This window comes from Podarcis vaucheri (genome assembly GCF_965113315.1).
Source record: "Podarcis vaucheri genome assembly, chromosome: 8".
Lineage (NCBI taxonomy): Eukaryota > Metazoa > Chordata > Lepidosauria > Squamata > Lacertidae > Podarcis > Podarcis vaucheri.
The window spans coordinates 28,049,171-28,063,216 of NC_138766.1; the positions used below are offsets into that span (position 1 = coordinate 28,049,171).

Consider the following 14,046-nt stretch of genomic DNA (forward strand, 5'->3'; position numbering starts at 1 on the left):
CCCTGCTGGTCCCTGCTTTGGCTGTTGACTCTCTCCCAGTCTCTGGGAGCCTTACCACTTCCCTTTCCTCCGATGTCAGTTCCCTGACATCCACCTCCCCTCCAGGGCCCCCCTCTCCCCCGCCCCTACTCTCTCCTCTGGGCGGTGAGGAGCTGAAACCCCTAAAAGAATCCTCTTCATCTTCAGACGTCTCGAACAATTCCCTCCATCGGTCTTCGTTCCGACTCGCTGAATCCTCCTCCACCTCGGAATCAGCGAACCCCTCCAACTCTTCTTCGTCGTCGGTGGTGGCGAAGTATTCCCTCCGGAACCTCGCCACTGGCTGGGGTTTTCTAGGGAATCTCTGATGAAAAGTTTCAATCAAAACCTCGTCATCTACATCCTCTGCCCTGACCCAGGTGTTTTCCGACTCCGGCTCCCCTTCCCACATTACCAAATACTCTACTTGCTCTCCCCTCCACCTGGAATCGAGAATCTCCGCTACATGGTAGCTGTGTTCTTTTTCCTCCATAGCTGGTCCCCTATTGACCCTCCCCTCTCTGTCCCCTATATACGGTGACAGCAATGATCTGTGGAACACTGGGTGCAACTTCATGTGGTTCGGTAACCGGAGTCTGAAAGCCACTGGGTTGACCTGTTGCGTGACTTCAAATGGGCCCAGTCTTTTGGGTCTTAACTTCTTACAACCTCCTTTAAATGGTAACCCTTGGGTGGACAGCCACACCTGGTCCCCCACCCTAATGCTTTCCCCTTCCCTTCTGGTTTTGTCTGCCTGCCTCTTATATTCCTCCTTCGCCCTGTTTAAATTAAGTTGGAGCTGGCGATGGATCGCTTCCATTTCTTCAACGAACTGTTCTGCGGCAGGAACGCTCCAGTTCTCCCCCTCCCCCCCTGGGAAGGCTCGGGGATGACACCCATGATTGGCCAAAAAAGGGCTCATCCCCGTGGACACGTTCTCTGCATTGTTATAGGCAAATTCTGCCAACGCCAGCTTCTCCACCCAATCATTCTCTCTGTCATTCACATAACACCTCAAATATTGCTGGAGGACACCATTAGCTCTTTCCGCCTGCCCATTGGTTTCTGGATGACGGGCAGTGGAAAAATTCACCTCTACATGCAATAAGCTCATGAGCTTCCTCCAGAACCTGGAAGTAAATTGTTTCCCTCGGTCCGAAACCACCCTCAAGGGGGCACCATGCAACCTAAACACATTTTCCACAAACAATTTAGCGGTTTCTTCTGCTGTGACCGCATGTGAGCAGGCTATAAAGTGGGCCATCTTGGTTAACAGGTCTACCACAACCATAATGGCTGTCTTCCCTTTGGACCTGGGCAGATCAGTCATGAAATCTATTGCCACTGCCTCCCATGGTCTTTCCGGCGTGGGTAGTGGTTCTAATAAACCTGCCGGTGCCCGCCTCTCCCCCTTGGCTCGTTGACATCGGTCACACCCTCTCACATATTCACGCACATCTTCCCTGACCTTGGGCCACCAGAATTCCCTGGTAACCAGCCACATGGTTTTGTGTTGCCCAAAATGCCCTGCTGTGGGGCTATCGTGCAGTTGCTTGAGTACCTTTTCCCTCAATTCCCCTTCAGGTATGTATAACGCTCCCTTGTAGTACAACGCCCCGTTTCTCTCCTCAAAACCCCCGGGTTTGTCTCCCTCCCTCCTGAGACCCCTGAGTTTGTCCTGGGCGTATTCATCCTGCACCGTTCCCTCTACCAGTTCCCTTTGCCCCACCAAAGCCGCCCCACACACCCAGCGGTCCTCGGGAATGACATGGGTCTCTTCGGGTGCACCCTCTCCCTCCAAATATTCAGGTTTGCGTGAGAGAGCGTCCGCCCTCACGTTCTCCGGGCCTGGTACGTAACAAATCTCAAAGTTAAATTTGGAGAACTCCTGGGCCCATCTCAACTGCCTTTGGTTGAGCACTCGCGCAGTTCTCCAATACTCTAGATTCTTATGGTCCGTGCACACTTGCACCTTCTGTTGTGCACCAATTAGTAGGTGCCTCCATCTCCGGAAGGCCTCATAAATCGCAAGAAGTTCCCGGTCGTACACCGTGTAGTTTCTCTCAGATTTGTTCAGCTTTCGCGAAAAGAAGGCACACGGTCGCCACTCTGACCCCTCCTTCCCCGGCTGCAGAAGAAGCACCGCCCCTATGGCTCTGTCAGAAGCGTCTGTTTCGACCCTCAGCTTTTTTTGTAAATCCACATGTAGAAGTTGTTCGTCAGAGGCGAAGGCCCTTTTCAGTTCCTCAAACGCTCGCTCCGCCTCCCCCGTCCAAACAAACTTCTTTTTGCTGCTGAGACAGTCCGTGATGGGCGCCGTCAGGTGGGCGAAGTTTCGGATGAACTTACGATAAAAGTTTCCAAACCCTAGGAACCTCTGCACATCCTTCTTGGTCTTGGGTGTTTTCCATTCCAGCACCGCTTGAACCTTGCCGGGGTCCATGGCCAGCCCCTTGTCTGACAAGCGGTACCCCAGGAATTCCACCTCCTTGGTATGAAACTGACACTTCTCCAGTTTCACCCACAGTCTGTTGGCTTGCAGCCTGCTCAACACTTCTCTGACGTCTCTCACATGTTGCTCCTCATTCTCCGAATACACCAACACGTCATCTAAGAAGGCCACGCAATTCTTGTAGAGCAAAGGCCCCAGTACATGGTTCATAAAGGCTTGAAAACACGCGGAGCCTGTTTGTAATACAAAAGGCATAACGAGGTATTCAAATGCCCCCAAAGGGGTGAACATGGTGGTCTTCCATTCATCCCCTTTCCTTATACGTATCAGGTTGTACGCCCCCCTTAGGTCCAGCTTTGTAAAAATCTTTCCTTTTCGCACCCTGGTCAAAATATCATCAATCCTGGGCATAGGAAAAGCCGCCGGCTCTGTCACTGCATTTAGGGCCCGAAAGTCACATACCAGCCTCGGCTTGTCCGTGTTTTTTTTATCCACAAAAAACACTGGGCTACCCCCCGCTGCCTTGGACTCTCTGATGAAGCCTCTCTTCAGGTTCTTGTCAATGAACGCTCGCAACTCCTGCATCTCCCTGTCTGACATGGCATACAACTTGCCTACAGGAAGCTGTGCTCCAGGGAGTAAATTGATCTGGCAATCAAAGGGCCTATGCGGGGGTAGTTGGTCCGCTTCCTTCTCGCTGAACACGTCGCTGAGATCAGCATACTGTGGTGGCACCTTCCCCTTCTCCATTACTTCCGTCCCTGCTAGGGTGGCTTGGGCCCCTGCTGACCCCTTTTCCGCCCTGCAGTGTTCTAAGCAGTGTGCGGAACCGAAGGAAACCACTCTTTGATGCCAGCCCACCAGCGGATCATGTAGGGCTAGCCAGCTCATTCCCAAAATAATGGGAGCGCCTCCCAAGGTGGCCACATTAAACGCTATCAGTTCTGTGTGCCTTGCCACCCTCATTATCATTGGGACGGTCTGCAAGCTGACGCCTCCTCCCAACAGTTCCCTGCCATCGATCGTGGTCACCTGCAGGGGGTTGCTTAAAGGGATAGTCTGTATCTGGTGCTCAGCAGCAAACTCCTTGCTCATGAAATTGCAGGAGCTGCCTGAGTCCAACAGCGCCTTTATTTTTAGGGGGTGTCCATTTTGCAGCTCTAGCGACACTTCAATCACTAGAGCAGGTCGAGGAGCTTCTGGCACTGGCACTTGGGGAAGGGGCACTTTCACTGCTCTTTGGCCTGGCTGCAGTGCCCTGCTGGCAACCAGGCGTTGGCTTTTACCTGCTCCGTTTCTCCCTGCTCTTCCCCCTCAACAGCTCCCACCATCCCTTGCCATTCCTTCCTCTGGGGGCAGACTCTGGCAAAGTGGCCTGGCTGTTGGCAGAGATAGCATTTCCGGGCTCCCTTTCCCTCCTTCTTCGCCCCCTCACTGGGCTTTGAAACTGCGCGCGCGCGGGCTGTTCCGATTTCCATCGGCTCTGCCGGCGGGAAAGCTGGCTCAGGAATGTCTGGAATGCGTAACTCCTTCCAACGTTCCCCTCTCCCTTCCCGCCTCTCCAAGGCTCTTGCCTCCTGGCGCGCTCCAATGGTCAGCGCAGATTTGGTCAGCTGATCCATAGACACCGCCCTGGGGCTCCTGGCCAGCTCGTCTTTCACAGCTGAAGAAAGACCTTCTTCAAATAGCATCTGAATGGGTGCTGCCGATAAATCCCACCCCAATCTGTGAATCAGCATGGTAAATTCAGTCCAGTACTCACGGACAGATCTGCTTCCCTGCTTGCAAGCCATTAGCTGTCTGCGCACCACCCCTTCCTCAATATCGCTGGAAAACATGATATCCATTGCACGAAAGAATTTCATAGTGTCCTTTAGGATATCGTTGTGCGTTGCCATCAGGGGTCGAACCCAGTCCCGCGCCCCCTTCTCAAGATGCCCAATTACGAACGCAACTCGCGATTCCTCATCAGGGAACTCATCAAACTGCACATTCAGAGCATATTGCATCTCAGTCCTAAAGGCATGGTAATCCTTGGGGTCCCCCCCAAACTTCTGCACCAATCCTGGTACCTTTCTGGGGAACTGAGTGGTTCTCCCCTTTTTGTCAGCATCCTGAGCCCTTCTCTCCTCGAGCCTCGCCGTCTGCAGCGCAAGTTGGACCTCCAGAGCTTGATACCTTTCTTCCAAGCTTGGACCAGCTCCAACCCCTGCGTCTCCGGTTCCGACTGGGTTGCTCATGATGCTTTCTCCTGCACAGGCAGCGTACAGAGACTGTCAGACTGCTGTCAGGGGATGGTTAGCTGCTTGTGCTTAAAATTGTGCCCCTTCAGAGTTTGTGCGACCCCACAAACCTCTGTGTGTGACAGAGCTCCTCAGACATGTCTGCTCTAGTCACTAGTAGAGTCTGACAGTGGCTGTCTGCGGAAGCGCTTCCAGCAAAGAAGTTCCTTAACGGAAACGCGTCTCCTGGACTCACGACGTGGCAGCTTCCGGCGAAGCATGGGTCTCCCTGCAGTTGCTTCTGACACCTCCCCGCTATTTTCGCTCGAAGTGTCTCTCACCCCTTTCTCTCCCCTGCTGCTTCCTGCCTGGGCTGCTGCGTCTCTCTCAGCATTACTGAGATCCTCCTCCAGAGACCCCGCGCTCCCCCTGCTGGTCCCTGCTTTGGCTGTTGACTCTCTCCCAGTCTCTGGGAGCCTTACCACTTCCCTTTCCTCCGATGTCAGTTCCCTGACACAGCCTATTGGGGTCCAACTGTTGGGGTCCATCTGTTGATAAGCAACAGATCAGGCTAATGCAATAGAAAAAATGGGGTCAGAGAAATCTAGCCTACGGACTGGATTATGACATTTTCTTTTGCTTGTTCTGAACCTGCTGGAAATGTATGTTAAGTGGATGCTTTGAGAAAGATAATACTTGTTTTTTGTTACTAATTGGATAAACCTCTTTAATTTCTCTCCCCCCCCCTTCTTTTTCTTCTTTTTGCTCTAAATGAAAAAGGCTCAGCTTTTTGAGCTCACGATAGGGAAGGCGTCTGCATTCATGTTCATCTGTTTATCAAATTTCTATGAACAATTTTAGTCTGTGGTACATAGTTGTAATAGTTTTTTGTGGCATTAAAAAATTCCAAAGGTATATAAAACATTTTTTTTAAAAAAAAAAAGTAAACTCCACAGCCAAGTGCTGGGGTTTTGCTTCTTAACAAAGAAGAGAAATGTCAAAAGTGGGCGGGAGATGATGTCTCATTGTCCTGACTTTTTGTAAATTAATAACTTGCTTTTTAATCTGCAATATTTTGACTTATTAGGACTATACAGTTAGTTTCTTACACAGAAGTGTGCATACTTTTCATAGTAAGCCTGCTACTGTTGCCATTTTCTAGGACACAACAAAGGCATCTCTAAACAGCTGTATTTATGGTGACTCTATTTTTGTAAATTACATTCAACCATTCCTTTTCTTCAACCTTAACATTTGTCCCTCACATAGGGTACGTGGAAGGTGCCCCCAACATGCAGCCAAGTAGCAAAACATACCTACCACCCATCCTTTTGCTCCACCCTGCTCACATGTACTATCACAGCTCTATTCTTGGAGCCTGTTCCAGCCCTTTGGAAATTAGATGTGCCAGAAAAATAACATAGTGCATCACTATGGCACCTGCATGCAGAACTCTCCTTTTCTTTGAGCCCTAGTTCTCTGTGCTAAGGAAGAAAGACAGGGAATGTGCTGGCATGAGAGGCAAAATGCAACCATCCCATCAGTATTTATATCTACCAGATCTCTATTGTATTTTACTACTCGTAATTTGTACTGCTGCATGATTTTTAGCTATATTGACCTAGTCTTACTTGTCCATTGGTTTGACTAATGTTGGTTTAAACCTAAATAGAGCTATCCTGCAGTGTCCTTTTTGATAGAATCCTTTAATCTTTGCTTCTTTCACACTTACAAAGTCTGATGGCTAGTCTTTAGGACTCAAAATCATACTATATAGACATCTGTGATGTTACAATTTTGTCATTATTATTCCCATTCTTGTTTCAGCACAGCTTCACCTGCATTGAATATAATAAAGGCTTTGATGCACATCATCCATAAGTGCCCAGTCCAACATACTTTTAATTTTGCCCTTTGGTTGTCACAAATTTATTCCCGGTGCCTTCATGCTGGGGAAGTATTGGAGCCAATGTCCTCTGTTGTGCATTTTGAGAGCCTCCCTGTAAAAGGATTTCTTAGCTGCCCTTCATCTTACTACCAAATTTCTGGGTCTTCACTCAGACAGGTTTCTATAAAAAGAAGAGAAATCAATAGGTAGAAGCTTTTCCGCATGTCCTATCAGGCAGGACAACATCTCAGTCCAAGTGAATGATTAAGGAATATATACTATTCTGGCTGGCAAAATATACCATCCATCTGACTTTGAGGAATCTGCCAGCTTCTTATGAAGCTGCTTGGCTCTTTGTTCATTTTTTTAAAACAGAAATATTGACTTCCAAAATATACATTGTATAACATTATAAAAGTATTAGATGCCTGGCTTTTTTTAGTAAATGAGAGGAGATTTACACACAATAATACTATTGTAAATAATCATATTTGTACCTTTTTGTTTTAGGTTAGTATGGACTCACTAAAAGAACTTGATCAACGACTGTTTGAAATGTACATTGAACTAAAGGCTGATCCAATAGTAGGCTCATTGGAACCTGGCATTTATGCAGGTTATTTTGATTGGAAAGACTGTCTTCCTCCAACAGGTAGGAATCTTTAAGCCTCTGAAACTGTAGTAGAAACAGATATGATTTTTTAAAAAATAAATATATATATATATCACTACTTAAAGCTTTTTTCCTTCAGTGGATCCATTGTATTTAATTCTTAGAATGCTTTTCAAATAACCCATATAATTATAGCATCTTCTATCAGTGCTAATCTCTCTGAATTGTTGTTTTTGTTATCATCCACCTTCATTTTTCATACATTTTTGAATAGTTATGAAAAACAACTTTGCTGTTTGTTTTTTTACAAATCCATTATATAAAATCTGGTCACTTGTGTATGATACCAGAAAGCCATTGTGTAAGAAAATGTGTGAGAATAGCACTTTTGAGGGAAGCTTGACCTGACCCACTCCCTCAGATGATAAAAGAAACTGGTATAAACGTGTTTAAGTATAAAATATGTAATGGGTGTTATTTTCAGTATTATTTTTTTTTAAAAGATCGCTATTCATCAAAGCATATATTTAACAAGCAAATTATCTGTGCCTACTTAGAATTGAGTTTCGTTTAAAAATATAAACACTCAAGGATCTTAAAAGTTATTTAAAGTTTGGTACGTTGTAGTCTAGTGATAGCATCTCTGCCCAGTCTGGGCGCATGCTGAGGCATGCCTGAAGTTCTTGCAGCTACCACTTTGTGGCAGCAGGGAGCAGGAGACTGTGAAGCAGGAACAGTGTAATGTGCTAGAACCAGCCTACAACTTATGTGCAGTTTTGCCCATCGTGCTAATCCTGCTATTGCCATGAACTTCAGGAATCCTGAAAGTTGCTACATTGGTGGATCTCTCAGTGCGGTTCCTCCTCTCACAATGTTAGCTAATGCAATTCTCAGTTTGCAGCGATATTTTTTAGGCTGCAGTTTTGTCCCCACTTTTACTTAGGAGTAAGCCCCATTGAGCAGAGCAAGGGTTTCTCCCAAGGAAACAGGGATGGGGCGAGGCTGCATGTGTTATGAAACTGAGTGTTCCAGAATGTCCAATAAGCATCTCTTTGGTCGAGAGACTTTGGCCAACATTGATTTTTAAGGCTTGCTGAGTACACCTTGACTTCCTGCCTCAGACACAGGAACCTATTGAGTGCTATCTGGCATTGCACAGGAAGCTTGCTACTGGAAGTAGATTTTTCCTCCAAAATCTACATATGTGCATTGAGGCACATGTACACAGGACTCTTGAAATAACGTATCACTTTTTACCTCCTTTCTACATCCATTTTCCACACTAATTTTCAAGCATATTCGATATAACATAGGTCCAGGTCTACAGACATTTACATCGTGCTTTGCTGAAAGTAGTGTCAATAGTCAAGATGTGTTAAGGTTTGTGTATGCATATGAACCGCTTGATTACTCAGTACTTTCGGACGTGCCGCTGCTGTCCTTGATCAAATGAAGTGTGGTACATCTGTATTTCGCTTTCTGCAGTAGAGCTTCAGCGTTTGACCTAGATTAGATGGCATACTTAAATCTATAGCAAACTGTTGCTTGGCTAAGTAGGGCTTAGGAACTGTTGCCACAGATGGGCTGAGCATTGGGAATAGACCAAGGAAACAGAAAATCAGATCCCCTCTCAGCTATGACACTTAGGGCTGTATTCAGTGAAACCATTGTGCCAGTGAAAGCCAGTACAATGATCCCCGCTAGTGTTACAGGATATTAACAGAACTGTTTTTCAAATACAAATTAATGTTAATTGTAAAAACAAATGAAGTCCTTATAGACACCAAAGTCTGAAAGACTTAAAGTAAAAGTGTTTATTACTTGAGACGTCTTCGGGGAAACCTTTTTTCTCTCTTTAGGGATATTGCCCCTGCGTCTGCTGAAGTAGCTTTTACCTATGAAATTTTATGTCAGAAATGTGTTAGTGTTTTAAAATACCACATAGCTGTCCCCCCTTTTTTTTTTTTACTTATAGACAGTTTTCAGATACAAAATCTGATGCAATCAGGTATCGAGGGAATCAACATACTGGAAAGCAAAAGGGAGGAGAGAAGAATAGGGGTGAAAGTTGTCATACGGTTAGCCGGAGTTCTTGGACAGACTTATGTGAATATTTCAGTAAGTTGTAAGATGAGTTCATTCCAATAGTAAATTTGTGATCTGTGATAAGGAGTTGTTATTTCTCACTTGCCTATAATTACTAAGCACTGTGAACCGATTAAGAACAAGACTGTCCCTGCCCTCTGGTTTTCAGTCTAAAAGTGAAGACCCCCCAAAGGAAAAAGTAATGGAGACAAAAGAGAGAAACTTGGAAACTGTGGCATCAATCCTTTAAGTTGTGTAGGAATGACCAGCTTGATTGCAAATGGTTCAGAGAGGTGAGGATGGATGCAGTTGAGAGAGAGAAGGAGCCAAATGGCAGCTGATCAGTTACCCTAGCAGAGTTGTCCTAGTTAATCCAGTAGGATCTGATTTGTGTCACCTTTTTCATAATAAATTTGATGTGCAAGTTTGTTCTCTGTGGTGATGTTTGTCCCAGAGTTCCTTATGCACACATTGATATAGTCATCAACTTCCAGTGACATGCCACTGTTGCTCTAACTGTTACCAAGAGATTTAGAATCAGAAATAATAATGTTGGTTGGTTGGTTTGTATACCCCACCCTTCTGAGTGGGTTGCCCCAGCCACTCTGGGCAGCTTCCAACAAAAATACAGGAAAAAACCCAACATCAACATTTTGAATTGTGCTTGGAAACATACTGGAAGCCAATGTAGATCTTTTAGGACCAGTGTTATGTGGTCTCAGCGGCCACTCCCACTCATCAGTCTAGCAGCTGCATTCTGGATTAATTGTAGTTTCCAAGTTACCTTCTACAAGGTATCCCCATGTAGAACGCATTGCAGTCATTCTTGAATAATATGTGGTTTTGCTCTGACAGGCAACATACCCAGAGGTGCTAGGCAAGGGGTGGCAAGATGGATGGTTTAGTGCCTGTCACTGAGCCAACACTTTGTTTTAGAAACTTGACACAACAGGGTACCCTGAACTTTACAACTCCTGTACCTGTCATTCAAATTGGGTTTACTGGGCATTTGAGCTTTCATTGCCACCAAATCTCATCCTTAAAAGGGTACCCCTTGCACCTTTCCACTGATAAGATTTCAGTGGACAGGAGAGGAGGATTTAATCCCGTAAATATAGACTTGTGTAGGGTTGCCATATTTCTAAAAGTGAAAATCTGGACAGAGTTGTTGAGGGTTTCTTTTTTTGCATTTTTGAGCGAGGGGTAGATCCTGCCTCCTTCCCATAGCCTGCCTGATTTTGAGAAGGCAGTGTAAGGGCTCTTGGATGCTTCCGCAGCCCTGGCACTGTTTTTGCAATGCTCTGTGGAAGCGCTGTGAGGTAGGGAGGAGTCTGGAAAGCAGAGAAAGGCAAAGAATGGAAGAGGAAGATGGATCCTGGCAGAGGAAAAGAGGGAAGGAAAGGAAGAGGGTCCAGAGGAGGAAGAGAGGGTACGGGGTGGGGATCCAGACAGGAGGCAAAGGACTGAAAAAGCCATGCAATGGAGAGAGGCTGGGATGGGTGCAAGGGAATGTAGCAGCAGAAAAAGCGAGGGCGAGCATCAGAAATCGCAGCAAGAGGAAAACACTTTAAAAGCAACTTAAAATTTGCACGAGTTTTCCCATCCCAGCAACCCTATGTATGTGGGATGCCATTATAATTGTCATTTTACAGACTGAGAACAACATGATAACTGTGACTTGCCCAAGGCTGCATGTGTTTGGTGCTGTATCCACAAGAGAGACAGAACCATAAATGGTTGAAACGGTTGTAGGTGAGGAGGAACCTAAGAACGAGTCTTTCTGCTCAGATCCATTTGGCACTGATTCTGCTTAGGGCCAGCCAGTCAGTATGAGTCCTGGTGGCTCAGGGGTGCACAGAGCAATGGCTTAACTATACCATTGCATGTGCAGCTTGCTAATGGCGTGGGGGCAAGCAACCCTAGCACCCACAGAAAGGAACACAATGCTTTACTATGAAGTCTCACAAATCATATGAACATACTTGTAGTGCAAGGGGCATTGCTTTCTCCCAAACCAAGCTTCACTGCACTGCCATCTCAACAGTTTCTCAATATCCAGGATCAATAGTGGGCAAAGACAGTGAAATTTTGGTCTTATGGCAGTCCCCTGCGCACAAAAAATATACTAGGTTTAACCACCGTAACTCAGAAAATTTTGAGAGGTGATGAGTAAGAAAAGAAGACAGAATATAATATTCTTTCATTTTGAGGTCACGTTTATTTGGAACTTAAGTTCCTTCTATCATTCTGTGTGCTAATATAATACTGGTTGTTTAAACCCTTCTATTTAAGATTTAAAATGTTGTGTAAATATATAACCCTTGCTTTTATTAGCAGGCAGTTGCATGGGCCCAGGGATGTATAGTTACCTTCCAGGTATTGACTAAACACTTCACCGTGGTTTTTATTTTATTTTATATTCTTTATTGAAAAACAAAAAGTACAAAATTACAAGTGCACAGGGTAAGAAAAGACACAAAAAGAAGAAGAAACAAGAAATAGTACCCATGAAGAAAACAAAACAGAAAAAGATATTGTGTACCAAAAAAAGAGGGGAAATTGTTACTGTAGCTAACCAGACCTTAACCTAATATGGTATTTATAAAAATGAATTCCAAACATTGTTAAATTTGTCCATGGCAAATCTGTGTTTGTATGCAACTTGTTCATGTGTAGCGAGTTTGTACATATCTTCCAGTTCATCAATACCAGTCATTTTGCCATAGGAAGGACAGAGAGTTCATTCATATTGTCCTTTTGTTAGATTCCTTGTGTTGGGTATTTAATTCAAAAGGGTGGTAAAAGAATTAAATGTACGGGTCAGATCCAGTATCGTAGACTTCCCCTGTGCGATCTTGGCCCCCATATTTTCTCATTGCTTTCCACCCTGCCAGATAGAATAATAGTAGGGACGTGGGCGGCGCTGTGGTCTAAACCACTGAGCCTCATGGGCTTGCCAATCAGAAGGTCGGCGATTTGAATCACTGCGACAAGGTGAGCTCCTGTTGCTCTGTCCCAGCTCCTGCCAACCTAGCAGTTCAAAAGCATGCCAGTGCAAGTAGATAAATAGGTACCACTGCGATGGGAAGGTAAACGGCATTTCCGTGCGCTCTGGCACTCATCACGGTCCTCCGTGCGCTAGTAGCAGTTTAGTCGTGCTGGCTACATGACCTGGAAAGCTGTCTGTGGACAAATGCTGGTTCCCTCGGCCTGAAAGTGAGATGAGCATCTCAACCCCACAGTCGCCTTTGACTGGACTTAACTGTCCAGGGGTCCTTTACCTCTTTACCTAATACAATAGTCCATGCAGCTCTTCCCCTCCCCACCTCCCAGCTTGTGTGATGATTATGGTGCACAGAATCAGAAGACCTGCAGGCAAGTTGAGTCAAAAAGATTTTGTAGCGGGGGGGGGAGTATTGCACAGCTGCAAAACCTGATTGACCAGAGACAATAGCACCCTGGACTTCTGGGAAGCAGAGGTGAAATATAAATGCAAATAAATAAAATTAACAATTTACCTGTAGGCAATTACCATTTTTTCTGGATGGGCTACCTTGAAGTGACTGCTAAGCTTGACGTTTCCCCCCATAAATAAAGAAATAAAATGAACTGTTTGAATCTTTGTTTTGAAGCACAATCATAGCAGTGAACTCCTTTACTACATTAGAGTATTCTCAGGCACTCTTCAGTTTACAGAGTTGGGTTCACTGGTAAGTTAAACTATGAAAACAGTTTATTGGTGGGCAACAGGAAAAGAATTTGGTTTGTTTTGGGGGGTTTTCCTCCCAACACATGACTTTAGTAGCTTTCAACATAATGTTTTTCGATCCATAATTTTTTTGGTGGAGTTTTAGGTTTAAAAAAACCTTGGCTGGTGAATTGAATGTAAACCTTAGTCTGGAGCCAAGCTGTAATATTGGGAGATCGAATGATCCATTAACCAGTATAGCAGGGCCATTGTAATAGCAAACATTTCATTATTTTAAAATTTCTCTACACTCTGCTTAGCAATTTCAATTTAATGAAACACTTCACAATTTTATTAATGTTTGGATGAGATTAGAGCTCTGGACTTGTTCTGTAGCTTGGAGTGATTCAGAATTATTAAACCCCTAACTTTGAACTGTGAAAAATCTTCAGCTTTCCAGTTCTTTACTTCATTCATAAGGTTAGATAAGTTCCAAATGTTGAGCTGAGTGCCATAGCTCACACTACAAAAAAAACCACTTTCCATTCTGCCACTCTCCCAAGTATATAAGATTATGGTTCATTTTGATGATGATTCTTTGGAAGTAGAAAATGAAGCGTGAACTGCTAAAAACATTTAAAGGTGTGTACTAGGAAAGTTGTGTAGTCTCCCTCTGAGTGGGGTAAATAGGAAGCTACTTAGAAACCATGTAGCACATAGTGTGTAAAAGTATCCCATTTTTATCAAAGTTTGCCAGTTCAATCCTTCTAAACTGCAATTTTGTCTTATTACCTTGTGGCATTTAATTAATTGTTCGCATCTCATTGGGCTCACTATTAAAATCTTCAAACACATTGAGAGATGACATTCTTTTCAGGAAGCATAATATCTGAACATGCATAATGAGATCTTAATAGGCTGCCAATGTTTGCGCAGACTTTAATGCATGCAGCAGTCTTGAGATAAGGATGGGCGTTACAATTTGACTGCGAAAACTGAGGCTGCAATCCTAATCCTACTTACCTGGGAGTAAGCCTCATTTAATTCAATAGTAAACCTGGGTAAACCTGATTAGGATTG

At 44.8% G+C, this 14,046-nt stretch overlaps 1 protein-coding gene across 2 annotated transcripts in view; it reads left to right on the forward strand.

Moving 5' to 3' along the window:
• EXOC2 (exocyst complex component 2) overlaps positions 1 to 14,046 on the forward strand; it is an 86,695-nt gene that overhangs the window by 54,363 nt on the left and 18,286 nt on the right. For both annotated transcript variants that reach the window (XM_082234272.1, XM_082234273.1), the window contains exon 23: positions 7,091 to 7,232. In XM_082234272.1, coding sequence (XP_082090398.1) covers positions 7,091 to 7,232 — 142 coding nt within the window. The remainder of the gene's footprint in view (positions 1 to 7,090; positions 7,233 to 14,046) is intronic.